The sequence below is a fragment of the Agelaius phoeniceus genome, chromosome 1 (genome assembly GCF_051311805.1).
Source record: "Agelaius phoeniceus isolate bAgePho1 chromosome 1, bAgePho1.hap1, whole genome shotgun sequence".
Classification (NCBI taxonomy): Eukaryota; Metazoa; Chordata; class Aves; order Passeriformes; family Icteridae; genus Agelaius; species Agelaius phoeniceus.
The window spans coordinates 59994873-60009306 of NC_135265.1; the positions used below are offsets into that span (position 1 = coordinate 59994873).

The 14434-nt window shown below is 42.0% G+C and overlaps 1 protein-coding gene across 2 annotated transcripts in view; it reads left to right on the top strand.

Annotated features, from left to right (window-relative positions):
- The first annotated feature begins 229 nt into the window (after positions 1 to 229).
- Positions 230 to 14434, top strand: part of SLC66A2 (solute carrier family 66 member 2) — a 64812-nt gene continuing 50607 nt past the window's right edge. Inside the window, exons 1-4 of one of the 2 annotated variants that reach the window (XM_054630495.2) lie at positions 230 to 370; positions 728 to 1084; positions 9924 to 10057; positions 14250 to 14303. In XM_054630495.2, coding sequence (XP_054486470.1) covers positions 882 to 1084; positions 9924 to 10057; positions 14250 to 14303 — 391 coding nt within the window. In that variant the 5' untranslated portion in view covers positions 230 to 370; positions 728 to 881. The remainder of the gene's footprint in view (positions 371 to 727; positions 1085 to 9923; positions 10058 to 14249; positions 14304 to 14434) is intronic. The other variant, XM_077179874.1, reaches the window with a different exon arrangement.

Consider the following 14434-nt stretch of genomic DNA (forward strand, 5'->3'; position numbering starts at 1 on the left):
TTCCCCCTTGTCCACGAGGCACGATGGAATTTTCCGTAACTCCTGGGGAGCAGGACCCGGGGCGGTGGCTCAGCGTAGCCCGATGAGGAGAAGGCGCCCAGGTGGGCCCGGGGGAGCCGAGCCCCCTCCGGCGCCAGCCTCCCACGGTACCCCGATGCTGCCCGCCGTATCCCGGTACCGCGGGGGCAGGGGAGGAGGGCCCAGGCCCGGTGCCGCCGCTCCCCGCCGGAGGAAGGGGCGGCCCCGGCGCTCATTGGCGGAGGCGGGGCCGCTCCCGGTGCGTCACGGGCCGCCCCGGCCGCCGCTACCCGCCCGCCCGCGGAGCGGCGTCGGGGGATGGAGGCGGCGGTGGCCGGAGCTTGGAGAGCAGGTGCGGGGCGGGTGGCCGGCCGTGCCTGCCCGCGGGGCGGGGAGAGCGCGGGCGGGCGAGGGAGGCGGAGGAGCCCCCTCGGAGACACGACCCGGGGGCCGGGCGGGAGTGGCGGCGGAGCCGCGTGTCCGCGCCCTGCCCGGCCGCTCTCAGCGATGGAGCGGCGCGACTGCCGTGCCGGGGCTGGGCTTCCCCTGTGGAGCGCCGGGCTGGGGTTGGGGTCGGGGCTGAGACTGTAGCGGGGGCGGCCCCGACCCGCCCGCGGCAGGGCGGTGGTCTGGGCTCGCCAGCGCCCGGCTGGCAGCGGCCGGAGCCGCCCTCGGCAGAGCCAGGCTCACGCCCCATCTGTTTCCCCAGGTCCGGGCCCCGCGGGAGAGGGCGCAGTCATGGTGCCGCATCCCGGGCAGGAGCCCGCCCGTGGCTAGAGCCAGCCCCAGCCGGAGAGCTGCGACGGGGCACCCTCAGCCTGAGGGCATCCCTCAGCCTGAGCGCCTCCCCGCGCGCCCCCGGCATGGAGCCGGGCGGCCTGGAGTGGCTGCTGGTGCCCATGCAGCAGCTGGTGTCCTGGGGCGCCGCGGGGGCCATGGTGTTCGGCGGCGTTGTGCCCTACATCCCCCAGTACCGGGACATTCGGCGCACCCAGAACGCGGAGGGCTTCTCCACCTACGTCTGCCTGGTGTTGCTGGTCGCAAACATTCTGCGCATACTTTTTTGGTAAGTTGGCTGTGTTTCTGCTCAGTTCTGAAGGTTCCTGATTGTTTGCCAGGTGTAAAGCTTCGATTGGAATGTTTGAAGAAATAAAGTTTTACAGGCGTTTTTCCTTCTCTTGAAGATATAAATGCTGTCTTTCCATCAGTGTGTGTCTATTAAGTCGAATGAACTGGGCTGGGGAGCATGGTTTGTTTCCCTTGCCAGATCTCATTATCAGCACTCTGATTTCCAAGATGAAACTTTTTAACTTGTTGGTAAAGAGGTTTATGCTAAGTCAGGTCTTTTTTCTTGCCGACTGTATTTTGCATTTCTCATATTCACTATATCCATTTTCAGAGTGAAAGCCTCGGTATCACACACTTACTCGAGTGTCTAGTTGGCATTAGCGTCACTGGAACACTTGCCATATATTCTTGCATTTTCCCAGGATGCTAGCTGGCTTCAGAGGGGATTCACTTGTAGATCTTCATGCACAACTACAGATGAAAATTTTCTTTCATGAATAAGCAAGGAAAAGGTGTGCTGCCTTTCAAAAGCAAATTTCTTTTGCTTTCAACACCAGTTTCAATACTTAAGAGCAAGTTTGTTTCCATATTTTAGTGTTGTGCTGCCGGACAAAGAAAATGTTATTACGGTGTGATTTCTGTGAATCAATGTTATAAATATCTTGCTCATTATTTCTGATTATACAGGTGCTACACCACTGAGAATGTACTTGGGAAACCAAACATGAAATGGTCTGGGCAGTTACTGCAACTAAGGACAGTTTTTCTATGATTCTGTTTTGACTACAAAGTAGTGCTTTTTAATCCATAAAGAACTGATAGGTAACAAGGCTGCATCCATTTGTTGGTTTTCAGTTTCTTTTTAAAGAAACCTCTTCTGACTCTGTATAATGGCTTCCTGGGTTCTGCTACAGCAAAATGCAACATGTAAGTGCTGTGCTGGAGTGGAAAGCAGGACACCCTTTCTTGGCACCACAAGCTGGCAGTCAAACAGAGGAGTCATCGCTGGAACAGAGCTACTTGTTGCGTTGGAACTGTGTTTTCCTGGGGAGAAGTATATGGAGAAAGCAGAGAGCAGGAGGGAAGCAGAGGAACTGGCAGGAGGAGGAGAAGCAAAGAGCTTGAGCTGACAGTGTTAGAAAGAGAAATAGTCTTAATTTTTGGTTGTACTGGAAACAGTCAAAATACAGAAATGGCTTACACCTGAATGGAGATGCTGGCAGTTTCTAGGTAACTCAGGTGAGTGAATCTGTTTAGTGAGACTCAGACTATGGAAAAACTGAAAGATCTTTAATTTAAATTGATTTTAAGTACATCTAGTTAAGAGATGTGTGAAAGTATAAATACTGCAAGCAGTGAAAAGTTATAATTTATATCAATATTGAAAGATTTGTCAATACCTCAAAAGAGAGAATGCAGTTATATTGGTAGGAGTATGTATGAATAGTTGAGCCACATGATAGTATCACTCCCTGACATGTATAAGCACTGTGTAACTTCTGGTCACCTTGGAGCTTAGCATGGAATGGCTTCACACAGGAGCCTGCAGAAACCTTTCTGTCTGTACTTGCAATGAATTGTCTCTCTCTAGTTCTGCTGAACTAAAAGACAAAAGAGTACTTGCATAATGATAATTCAGTCTTCACAGGAGAGAATATTTTGCTTGTCTGCCTAAAAAATTAGGCATCCCTGGTAGTTAATTATAAGCACCAGTAAGTCATGAAAACGGCATTGAGGGTGGATGTTATCCTTGGGTATCTGGATGATTAAAGGAAGATCACAGAGCAAGAGCCTGTGATTCCTGTGAACACTGTGAAAATGCACCCATTGGCAATTCAATTTTTGCATTATTTGGTTAATGTCACTTATGGCCAATGCATTATCTGTGACACAGTGCTCTCAATAATTACATAAATGGCAGAATGATTTTAATTGTATATGTAATATTTCTTGGAGGAAATTAGAAAGTTTTTATTTATTTTGTTTTAAATTTATTAAATAATTTAGTCCATTCTGGTGCCAGGACAGAATTGTTCCTACAAGTAATTTTGTTCTGTGTATAATCTATTTCCCCAAGTACCACTTGATGTCTCCTTCCCGTTAGCAAATCCAGTATTAATCCAAGTCTCTCTTCTGAAAACTCTACTGCCATAAAGCTTCTGATTTCATTTGGTTTCAGTTCATTACCTGTGATTATTAAGCACGTGGTTTGAGCCAGAGTAATTTTTTCTGGACTTCCTCTCCTCCCTGATCCAAAAATAAGTACTTAAATTGTTAGGCCTTAAAAACTTTCAAGTTTTAATAGTGTTGCTTTTCAGGACTTAATTTTTTCTGAGAATGGCTGATGTTTTTATTGTTATTTTGCGTGTTTGTTTTGTTTTTAACGTCAAAGACACTTCTATCATTTGTGTCTGTTGTTACTTCCAGGTTTTCCCTGAAATTTCATGTATTGAATTTGTGGCTCACAAGGACGGACTGTTCCTGCCTGTTATACCTTTTATGCCTCTGTATATTTGCTCTTGGGTAGTGCTGGTGTTTCTGTATTTGTGTTACTCATAACAGACCCAGTCCTCCCACCTTTCCCTTATGGCTTTATTACTCTTCCTTCTTCTCAGCTATGGGGACAATTCCCTCACATTCTCATTGTGGAATGATGGATTCCACAGGTTCCTGTAACTGTACTTGGTTAATTCAGAGGTTATCCTTTTTTGGTTTAATGCCTGGTTTTGTTGTGGTTTAAGTTTGACCTTTCATCTCCCCTCCAAATAGAGTATTTGCTTCCTAATCTTCTTGGCATGTTTTATGTGTCAATAGAGTTTCAGCTGGTGAATTGCACTGTGACAGTAGCCAATGAGCAAAGTACTACTGAGATCAAGGATAACAATCCTGTTTCCAGTTACCTGTTCTCACCAATTCTGTTTCTCTGATTAGACTGTCTTTAGTGGTAAGCCATCTTTTGAAGTCAAGAGGACTCAGTGGAGGCCTCTCTTCCTTGTCATTCTTACATCTAATCACCTAATTTCAAGGTGTTCCCAAAGAACTTTTAGTTTGCTAGTGATGACAATAGCACAGTATCCATTTTTCATGCTTCTCTTTCACACAGTGTCTCAAAATTTCATCTTTAAGGAGCTGTTTCTGCTTTCAGTTATGTGTGTTTGGCCTTGCTGTGTTCCAGCAACGTGCCAGAACTTTGTGTGAAAGGATTGGTCTGGAAGAATGAAGACAGGGTATGGATAGCAATGGGCGCGATTCTACTTCACTTTATTTATGCATGCATGGCTTTTGTTTAGGAAAAAGAAACTAGAAGTTTGGTTATGTTTAAGTCTTTTGCCCTTTTAAAGAGGATTCTTAAAAAAAAATGGAAAGGTAGACCGTTTATAACATCATGCAAGGGAGTCTCTGTTTACCAGTGTGAAGAGCAGATTTTGTGCTGTAGTAGATTTTATACCAATTTAACATTATTTTTAGTAGTAATCTATTGTTACAATTTTATCTAACACATCAAAGCAATATTTATTTTGGGGTGCCAGTATAGCTGCTGGATATGATTTATGGCTGCATCAGCTGCCCCTTTGTTTTGTCCTGCCATTGTCAGTACTGCTTCTCCTGTCTGTCTTCTCCAGCCCCACAGGTCATTGTTTCTCTGGACTGGTCAACTTGGGGAAAGTTTGCACTGTGGATAGACAACAAGAGACAGTGCAGAACTCCAGGACTTTGTAATTCTGGTGCATATGAAAGTGTATGGCCTGCTCAAAAAAAAAAAAACCAACCTGATAGCAATTTTCTTCCCTCTACATTTTTAATTAAACTCTTCATTACCATTTTTGATAGCTTGTGCCTTATGTTTTATTATACATTCTTGAGTTAGCTCTGTGTTCTTGCTCAAGGGATACCTGAGCTCTGAGGTGATTAATTATCTATTTAAGCTGTCCCAGGCTGTTTGGAACTAGTGGGATGGCTCCAGAGTTCCCTGTGGCACTAGACCAAGGCACACACATCTTCTGGGTTTGTGTGGCTGCCAGCTGAGTAGCTTTGCATTGTCATGATGGAGAACAGCAATAAGAAGGCGGGTGAGAGTTGTGTAATCAGTAGGGGGTGGAGGATGCAGAAAAACTTACTTGTGAGTTCTCCCTCTCCCTCTCTACCCCCTCCCTCTCTTCACCCTTTTTTTTTTGAAACAGAGCTTATAAAGAGATAAATTGCAGTTTCTTCTAATATTAAAATGAGAATAAATAACTAGAGGAAAAGGAACTATAGATTTCTTAGAAATCAGCATAGACATTTTTATATATATCTTGACTAAGTGCAGCCAAAAGTACTTATGTTGCCTGCTATCCCCAGAACTCTTTTTTGGATTTTTTTTTTTTTTTCAGTTTTACATTTTGTAAAATGAATGTCAGTATATAATGGGGTTTGTATATTTTCCAAGAAGACAATGTTCTTTCCAAAGGTTTTGAGCTGCAATTTCAAGAGACACTGTCCTAAAACTCACACAGCAGTGCCACAGAAATCCAAAAACAAGAAAATAAAACCATCCAGTTTTGGAGTTGTTCTCACAAAATAGTTGCTGTAAGGCAAACCGTGGGAACAAGTTCTGGCAGCCAGGGACAGGATGGAGACTATGGACTGTGTTATTTTGATCAAAGGTAACCCTCTACCCATTGCACATCAGTTGACCTGAAACAAAAGGTCTTCTTAAAACAGCAATATCAATAGAGCTCAGAGCTCTCTGTGCTGGAGTCAATGGAATAATTAGAGACTCAGGTATGGAGCTGGAGGTAATTTATAGAGAAATGATGAACTGGCTCTTGTCAGGGGTAGACTCCTAGGTATTTATTGTGCTGTAACATCTACAGTGCTACCTGTGGAACAGGTCCCTTCTGTCTTGTGTTGCTTTGGCTTTGGAACGCAAAGCAGTGAAGTCTGAAGGACTTTCTGCGAGAAAGAGAAACTTGTGCTTTTAAGGCTTCTGTTACTAAAATGGATCTCAACAGTTTTTACCATGTGTGGCATGTGGGATGATGCTATGAATCAAGCTGATAGAATGACTACGACTTTGAAAAATTGCCTTACGTATGGCCTGCTGGTGGAATCTTGCTCAGATATTGAGACTAAAAGTGTTATGCAATTCCTCCTCCTTTGTGTAAGTGCCACAGAGCAGGGATAAGATGCAGCTACCTTTTTTGTGCAGAAAGCCAAGTGGAATGTTGTATGCACAAGTGAGGAGCTTCATTTGGGATGATGCGTTAAGTCTTGGAAGTTTACATGTCTTGTATCAAAAGATCCCGGTGCAAAACTAGTTTGTTTCTTCTTCCTGCTTAAATCCTACGGAATAAATTCGGTAATGATGTGGGATGTCTTTCAGGACAGCTGCTGTGCTGCTACCCTAGGCTATCTGTTGTGATCCTGGTAGTGTGTGGTGTATCCTGTGTGCTTCCTATGTTGCCTAGAATCTGTAACTTCCCAAAGAGCTGAAAAACAGACAGCAGATGAAAGCTGGAACTCCAGGAGTGTAGGAGGAAATAGAGTGATCTGGCTGCACCAAAAGCAGTCAGTTTCTTTTCAAAGATGTCTTAGGAAAAGCGATAAGCAAACCTTTTATGTTTGGTCTAGCTTAGGCTTCCTTTTCGCAATTGGCATTTGCTGTTTCGAGTAGGCCCAGGACTGGAATAGCAGGATTATTGCAGAATTGAATTGTACCAATGGAATTACGTAGTTTTCTCAATAACTAGTTAGTCTCTGCTCTGGCTTGAACGTGCACTTCTCTTGTCTTCATCACCTTGAACGTGCATTAGTCATTTGAAGGCTGTGGAAACTCTAATAACATAACTAATAACATGTAAGCCACTCCCTCCTCTTTATTTGTTTTTTTGACTAGTACAGGAAATAAAGGGTTCTTTTGTTTTTACAAATGAAGTAAACAGTGGAAAAGCTCTTTGTCTCTTTGTAGTCTGACATATGAACTCTGAGTTCCTTGAATACTTCAAGTGTCACTGTTCACTTTGTTATACAACACTGTAGTTATGGGATGAAAATGCAGAATAGTGGTGGTGACCCCTCACCCCCAGGACTTGAAAGCTGATCTTTTCTGCAAGTCTGTTCTAGTATCCTAAGCACTAGCACCTTTCTCTCATAAGGTGCTTTAATTGCCTTAATGTGCTTCCTCTCCTGGCTCCTGCTTACACAGAGACAGGAATAACGTCTGTGAGGCAGAAAGGAAACAGCATGGAATGGCATTCTCTCCCTGCAGAGTTTACATCCCACAGTGCTCCTGGCTCAAGCTGGCCTGAGGAATCTTAAACTGGATTAGTGTTGCTTTGGCAGGCCCTGATATTAATGCAAAGTAGAGTAGGTAGCTTGGAGTAGTGTTTGTGTTCATGATCCTGAGCAAAATGAGTGTTCTGGCTTTACTTCTACAGCTTCAAGAACCCAGGAGTGGTCCTTGACAGTGGTATTCCTTTCAGTCTTGCTGCCCAGGTAGTAGGGTGTAATCCGTGTGGTGTAGTTTGCCCTGCCTGTTGGTCTCCATAGCAGCTTGTTTGTTTTCCTGTATATGTGATCTAGTTTAGCTGGTTGTGTTGCCTGCAAGACCTATTCTGGGGTTTGGTGTTTGGGGAGATATATTTCACATGAGTATGTTTTGTTGTATAACCTTTGTTGTCTTTTACTGGATGGTTGTGAAAAACCCTACAGGTGCTTTGCATTGTTTGAAGTTCCCATAAGAATTTTTAAATTTCCATTTTAACTCTCTTGTGAGTTTTGTTTTACTTTTTTTCCCACCTAGTGTTTAGGGGGAGAGAGTCTGTAGCAATACTTGAACGTCATGACAAATTGTTGTGATCAGCCAAGCAGGTGGCTATGTTTATTTGTGTTTGTAGTGAGTGGGTATTTGTACTGCAGGCAGTACTTTTGTGAGGCAACCATTAGTGAATGACTGATAATCTCATCAGCAGGGAGAAGCTAGCCTTGCAGTGACCTGTGGCTGGATTTACTGTCATAATAGCTTCTAACTTGTGCTGCTAGCTCAGCCCCTCTTATACATGCAAATACATTTGTATTGAAGATGGTTTTTCTAAATCTGATGTAAAGTGGTTTATAGTTAACTGCTTTGTAATTGTCAGTAAGTCTTTCCCAGTTTTTCTCATCCCTGAGTAAGAGACAAATATTATAGTATTGAATTCCAGTAGATGAGGGGAACTTTGGCACTTGGTCAGCAACACAGGCTGAAGGAGATCCGGAATCGTGAGCCTGGAACATAGGCTAGGCCAAACTTTTATTCTTTTCCCCTGCATTTTGAACTAGTGCAATGAAAGCCTTATTCAAAGCACACACTGCCTATGATTATGCTTATCAGCTGTGTTCTTTATTTCCTTCCTCATAGCGTCCTCCAAATTTGTTACAGTAAAGGCTCCATTGAGGTTAGAAGTGGGGGGCTGAAGGTCACAGAGCTGCTATTCCTGCAGTAGTAACTGGTGGGCCCTCTGGCAGTAGCGTGGAGTCTCAAGGAGCTATACTTTTCCTCAGCTGTATGCCACTAGGCAGGAAATACTTGGCTCTTTTCACTGATGTGGGCTGCTTGGCTCTTCTGCACACGATTTCCAAGGAAGCTAGTCAAGGACTTTCCAGTCTCTGTCCTGTTCCTTGTTAGTAGACTCATAACAAAAAATCTCTCTAGTGAAATGGCTGCAGTGGAAGCATAGTAGTGTGAGACAGCACGATGGTGAACCTAGCTGGTTTTTACTATATGGAGCTTGGCCATAAAAGTAGCCCAAGCAAAACAAATTACATTTTGCCAGGGTACTGTAAAATAGGAACTGTCAAGAAGAGGGCAATAATTGCCATGCCTGTGAGGCTTAGGACTTGGTCAGCATGATGTGGCAGAAGATTGACCTTAGTAACTGTGCTGTTAGGAAATTTAGGAAGCCTGTGTGCCTCATGGTGCAGGTGAGGGAGCTGGGGAGCACAGCAATGTGTTCTGACCAAATCACTTCCTCAGCATCTCTGTCTTCAAGGCATAAAACCTGGCAGAACTGAGCACAGAGAAGCAGCTCACTGTGCTGCGTGTGTCACCTTCCTGTTGTAAATGCAATATGCTTCCACTCTTAACCCCTTATGCACTTACTGAGTGTGTGGTGGGGATTGCTGAGCTTTCATCAGGTGATGTTGGAAGAGTATTACTGATCTCCACTGAAGGATTCTCCTTTTCCTACAGCAGAATCTTGTGCAATCACTTAAGAGTAAGCTCTTCAGTCAGGACTGGCTACAATCCAAGTTCATGTCATCTGTACTTCCTTACTTCCCCCAGTCTTGGTTCAAATAAGGCAGAAATTTATTAAGTAGTTGGTGTGTTCTGCAGACCTGGCTTTTCCATTCACATGTCTAGACACGGCTATGGGTATTTATTTCTTTATAGGGCAAGTGCTGTTGTTTTTATGACTTAACTTAAAAATGGAAGATTGACAAAGGGAAGTTTTGCACAGAATTCCATGTGAAATCTTTGGAGTGTATGTGTGGAGAGCACACATAACTGGTGTTAATGTGGCATAACTCTCTGGTCTCTGTACTGACTTACTGCTTAATGAATGTGATCCTCCTTTCAAAACAATAGGTTTGCTGCTGGCTTTTGAAGCAAAGCCTTAAGCTTCTCTCCAGCATCTCTAGGATCAGTCCACTGGGATGTTGAAATAAGGTTCTCAGATACTTCTGCTCTGAGCTTCTGTATGGGCAACTAGGTCTGTCTGGTGACTCTGGCTTCCTGAGCCTTCCATACCTCTCACTGTTAGCATTTCTTTTTGCAGGTGTTTAGATGTTTTACATACTTTCTCTTCCTTTTTTAGGTTTGGAAGGCGTTTTGAATCCCCTCTTTTGTGGCAGAGCATTATCATGATCATTACAATGTTACTGATGCTGAAACTGTGCACTGAAATTCGTGTGTCCAATGAGCTGAACGTGAAACGCCGCTCTTTTGCAGGTCAGTGATGGGAATTGGCTTTTTTAGGATAAATATCTCTGAAAATATGGTGTGCTCTACTTTCAGTACAAAGTTCTGTGTTGCAGTCCAGTCTCCCCACTGTAGCACTTTCTGAACTTTTTTTTTAAACTGCTTATTTTCCAGGTAAAAGTGTACAGCTGAAATTTTATTTCAGACAGGTTTTGGTTCAGTCAGAAATCAGAGTTCTCCCTAATATTTCACACCACATTCTGAATATAGAGCTAGTTGTTATGTTACTGTGCTAGCCTGGATTTTTTAAAAGATCTTGGCTGGAGTAAGAAGCTGTTTTCTTCAGCTGTACTTTTTACCAAGTTATGATCTTATGCTGTTATCTAAATGTTGTAATTGCAAACATTTGCTTTTGTAGATAATAATTTTCTATTTACTTGAGTTATTGACCATCAAGAAACCAGGTGCTTCTTACCATGGTTGCAAAACTATCTTTTATTTTTGTGTACCATTTCCTTTGGCTTCAGTGTGAGATTAGTTGGGATTTATGGGAATTTTCTCATATTTTTTATTTTGGTTAATTTTGATAATTTCGGTTGGGACAGACTATTATTCTCTGTTTAATAAAATGTTCAGTCTTTGTACAAAGTCCTTACTTTTTTCGCTGCAGATAAGAAATGTGAGATTGGGTAGATTTTTGTTTCTCTGTGTTGACTTTGACTTACAACATTTTATGTAACAGCTTATTACCAACAAGAACAGAATTAACACTGTCAGCTTTCTGTCAGTTGTTTTGCCATTAAGGATGTATAATTTATTCTCTCCATCTGTTCTCTTCCACACTCCCTAGTAATTGAGGGTCTGATCCAATTCCAGATATCCACAGCCATCATTAGAAGGCAGCAGCTCCTGGCTGTGCAGTAGGGTAATTTATCTAATAGCTAAGGAGGCTACTTCCATTCCTGCTCATTGTGGAGTGTAGTGAGAAACTATTCAGGTAAGTGAATTCATGTGGAAGAGGAGCTGCTCTCCAGCTTCCAAACACAAGCTGCTGTGTTCACAGGGGTTTTCAGTCTGGCAGGATGAATGACTTAAAAACTGCCAGATTTAGCAGCAGGTAAAATCCAGGAAGCATTTGGGAGGGGCATGTGTGCTTTCTTCCTCTTCTGCTGTTTGTGCTAGCGTTTTGTGGTGACAGAGAGGTTTCTCTGTTTGCCCTTTCTGAGAGGAAATTGTTCTTGTGCACATTTACACACACACACTTGCAGGCTCCTTCAGTAACCTTTGGACAGAAAAGGGAGACTCTTCAGTTTAATATATAGTGCTCTTTAAGCAACTCTCCCTGAAAGACATACAGTCTCCTAAGGGGTAATCAGCCCTTCCCTTGACAGATGGTAGAACCTCTTTAAGGTTGCATTGTATTATATAAACCTTTTTCCTAAAACTCATTTTGTCATAGGGAATTTGCTAGAGAGATGGATTTTTACCTACTTGTGGTCCTTAATTATTTGTTTTCATAGAAAGGCTTGCGTCTTCCTACAGGCACTGAGAATACTTGGAATATCTTTCTTACATGGATTGATTTTTAGTAAGGACAACTGTATGATGGTTTAGAATAAACATTCAGGTGCATACAAAGCTCCTTTCAAGTTGGACAGAATGATAGGTTTCAAGCACAATACGAGTAGGAGTGAGAACTGTGTTTCTAATCAAACACCTAATCTTATCTTTAAAGTTTTATGGTGATCTAGGCAAGCTGATAAGTCCGTGTACTTACTTTCCTTCCTTATAGTTTGCTGGGGCAGTGAAGAGCTAGGTTTGAAGTCATTGTTTTTTGTTAACCTTGCAGAATCCTAAGGGAAGGTACAGCATTTCTGTATGATAATGTAATTGTTATTTCTCACATGGCTAGTATTCATTGTAAACGTTTTTCTTTTCTATCCTCCCTTTGAATGTTTCAGCAAAATAATCCAAAATATTTAGAAAGAATAGAATATTTCAGTGGAAGGGAGTTTGCTGTTTTCTTATATTATTTTTAAATGTGGTATTTCTTCCAAGTGGCAGAAGTATGTTTACCAGTGTGTTTTCAGTTATGTGGGAATTGCCTTTTTTCCTTTTGTTTTTATTTTCTCACAAATTAGGTCCCTTAAGTAATAACTAGTTCAGAAAGAATCTGCTTCCTATCTTGAAGCATTAAGAAGCAATCTCTTCAAATCCTGACAAGCTTGTTCTGTGTTCTTTATCATGTTTTCTGGTGTTACTGGCTTAAAATACCCAAAATGTCAATAGCTATTCAGAACATACAAAGCCATTCAGTCAATTTGCTTGTACTTTGAGTTGTAGGGTAACTATCATAGCATGAGAAATGCAGTCTCCCTAGATTTTCTAGTAATGTTTGATCTTTTTTCTTTTTATTTATTTTTAGACTCTATACATAGAGAACTTAAAAAGATTATGTGAATTTTCTTAAATTTTTTTCCCTTCTTACAGTTACTTCTAAATTATGGGATTTCCCCCACTCCCTTTTAGTATTGCAAAATGAAATTAAGTTGAAAGTGGTGCAACCCATCTTGTGCTGTTGCTGCCTTCTCTGATTTTTTGTTTTGGATGCAGAGACTTTATCCTTCCGTACATACCAATTGAAAACAGAGCAAATGCTGTTCATATATCCAACTGTTCTATTACTTTTTTTTTTAAACTTGGACTGTATAGCCTGTTTTTAACAAATCACGTTGAAAGGAGAAAGCCAGCACCCAAATTAGGCAAAATACAAAACTAACAAATACCCCAATTTGATTTTAAAACCTCCAGTGATAGGACAGTTCGCTCCCTTGCATGAGAATGCTTTGAAAACTACATGGGGTCCTCAGGTGAAATCAGCAGCCATGAACAATAGCTTCTTATTGTTTATTTTGTATTCAACCTCGCTGCATCTTAAGTGCTCTAATGCAGATCTTCTGGTACCATTGTTGAGGTAACAACAGTTTTCCATATTTGTTCCCAAGTTTTAAAGTTGTATCTGTGGAGCCATATGTATGCTGCATTGTTGGCACAGTACAGAAAGGGCCAGGCTTCTTGTTAATTTTGTTGTTGTTTTTGTTGAAAGTATTGTAATATTTTGGGGCATGATGGTGCTACCATCCTAAAGAGCTGAATATTGAAATACAAAATGTGGATGTGCTATGTCTTTACTCAAGAAACAAGAGGTGGCTGAAGCAAAATTGTGACAGGTACAGACAGCTGAAAACATCTGGTTACTTTTGGGAATGTTGGTGGGCTAGAGCAGTTTCTTCATATTCTTGGAGATACAGACACTCTCCCCAAATCAGCCTCCCACCTCTCTCCAGCAAACATTCTAGTAATGCCCAAGACGTTGTGACAGATTTTGACCCCCTTGAATATATGAACTATACTGAAAACCAGTGGACAATATTTATTGAAAGGAGATTCTTGGACATCTCTCTGTACTTGTGCAGCCTGAGCTCCACAAGAAGAACATGGGCTCCTGTGTTTTTACATTAAGATTATTTCCTCTTGTCATTCATCCAGTTTTGCTGGTTGACTTAATCTCCTTTGTAACTTGTATCTTATTATAGCACTCTGATCCTTTGAAGAGCTTTGGTTTTGGCACTGGAGAATTCTCTTGTGTAATATATGGGTTTCAACTGGCAGAGGAAGGTTAGAGTGGAAAAGGTTTAGCATGCAGCATTGTTGCAGATGAGGTCTGTTCTCTCTTCTTCTTGTTGGGCTTTGTGACAGTATTTTTGAATAGCATTTTCCACCAGAGGCAAGGTAACTACTGTCTCAGCTGTTAATACATACATATCCACACACCCTGTGTTGCTGAGGTAACAGGTTGTTTTCTCTGATCACGAAAAGTTAGAATTTATGTAGTCTAAAAGTAAGAATCAAGCTGCCTGTTTAATTGTTTTTTAAGCCTTTATTTTCCCCTGATACGTACACTGCATGCTGGGTTGTGCACTGAGACTGTTCAGGGACTTCCTGCTGCTCAGTCCTATCTTAGCATTGTGGGGTGGGAGCTTTATAGAAAGCATGGGGACTAAAATTTCTGGCATGTTTTGGTCTGGCTATTATTTTTTAATGAATAAAATGTACTAACTGACTAAACTGTAGCTCAAATAAACACTGTTGCATTTAATCATAAAAGTCTGTTTGTCTTTCCTTTCTTTTTTTTTTCCCTTCAACTCTTTTTTTTATGTAGCTGCAGATAGTAAGGATGAAGAAATCAAAGCACCTCCCAAGAGATCCTATCTGGGTATGTACTGTACAAACCCGTTCTGCCTGAAGTTGTCCCCTTAACCATATATTTCATGATTTGCTACTTTTTGTGATCATTTTGGGCAATGATTGCATGATCATTTCTATAGAGAATGTTTGCATTACCTT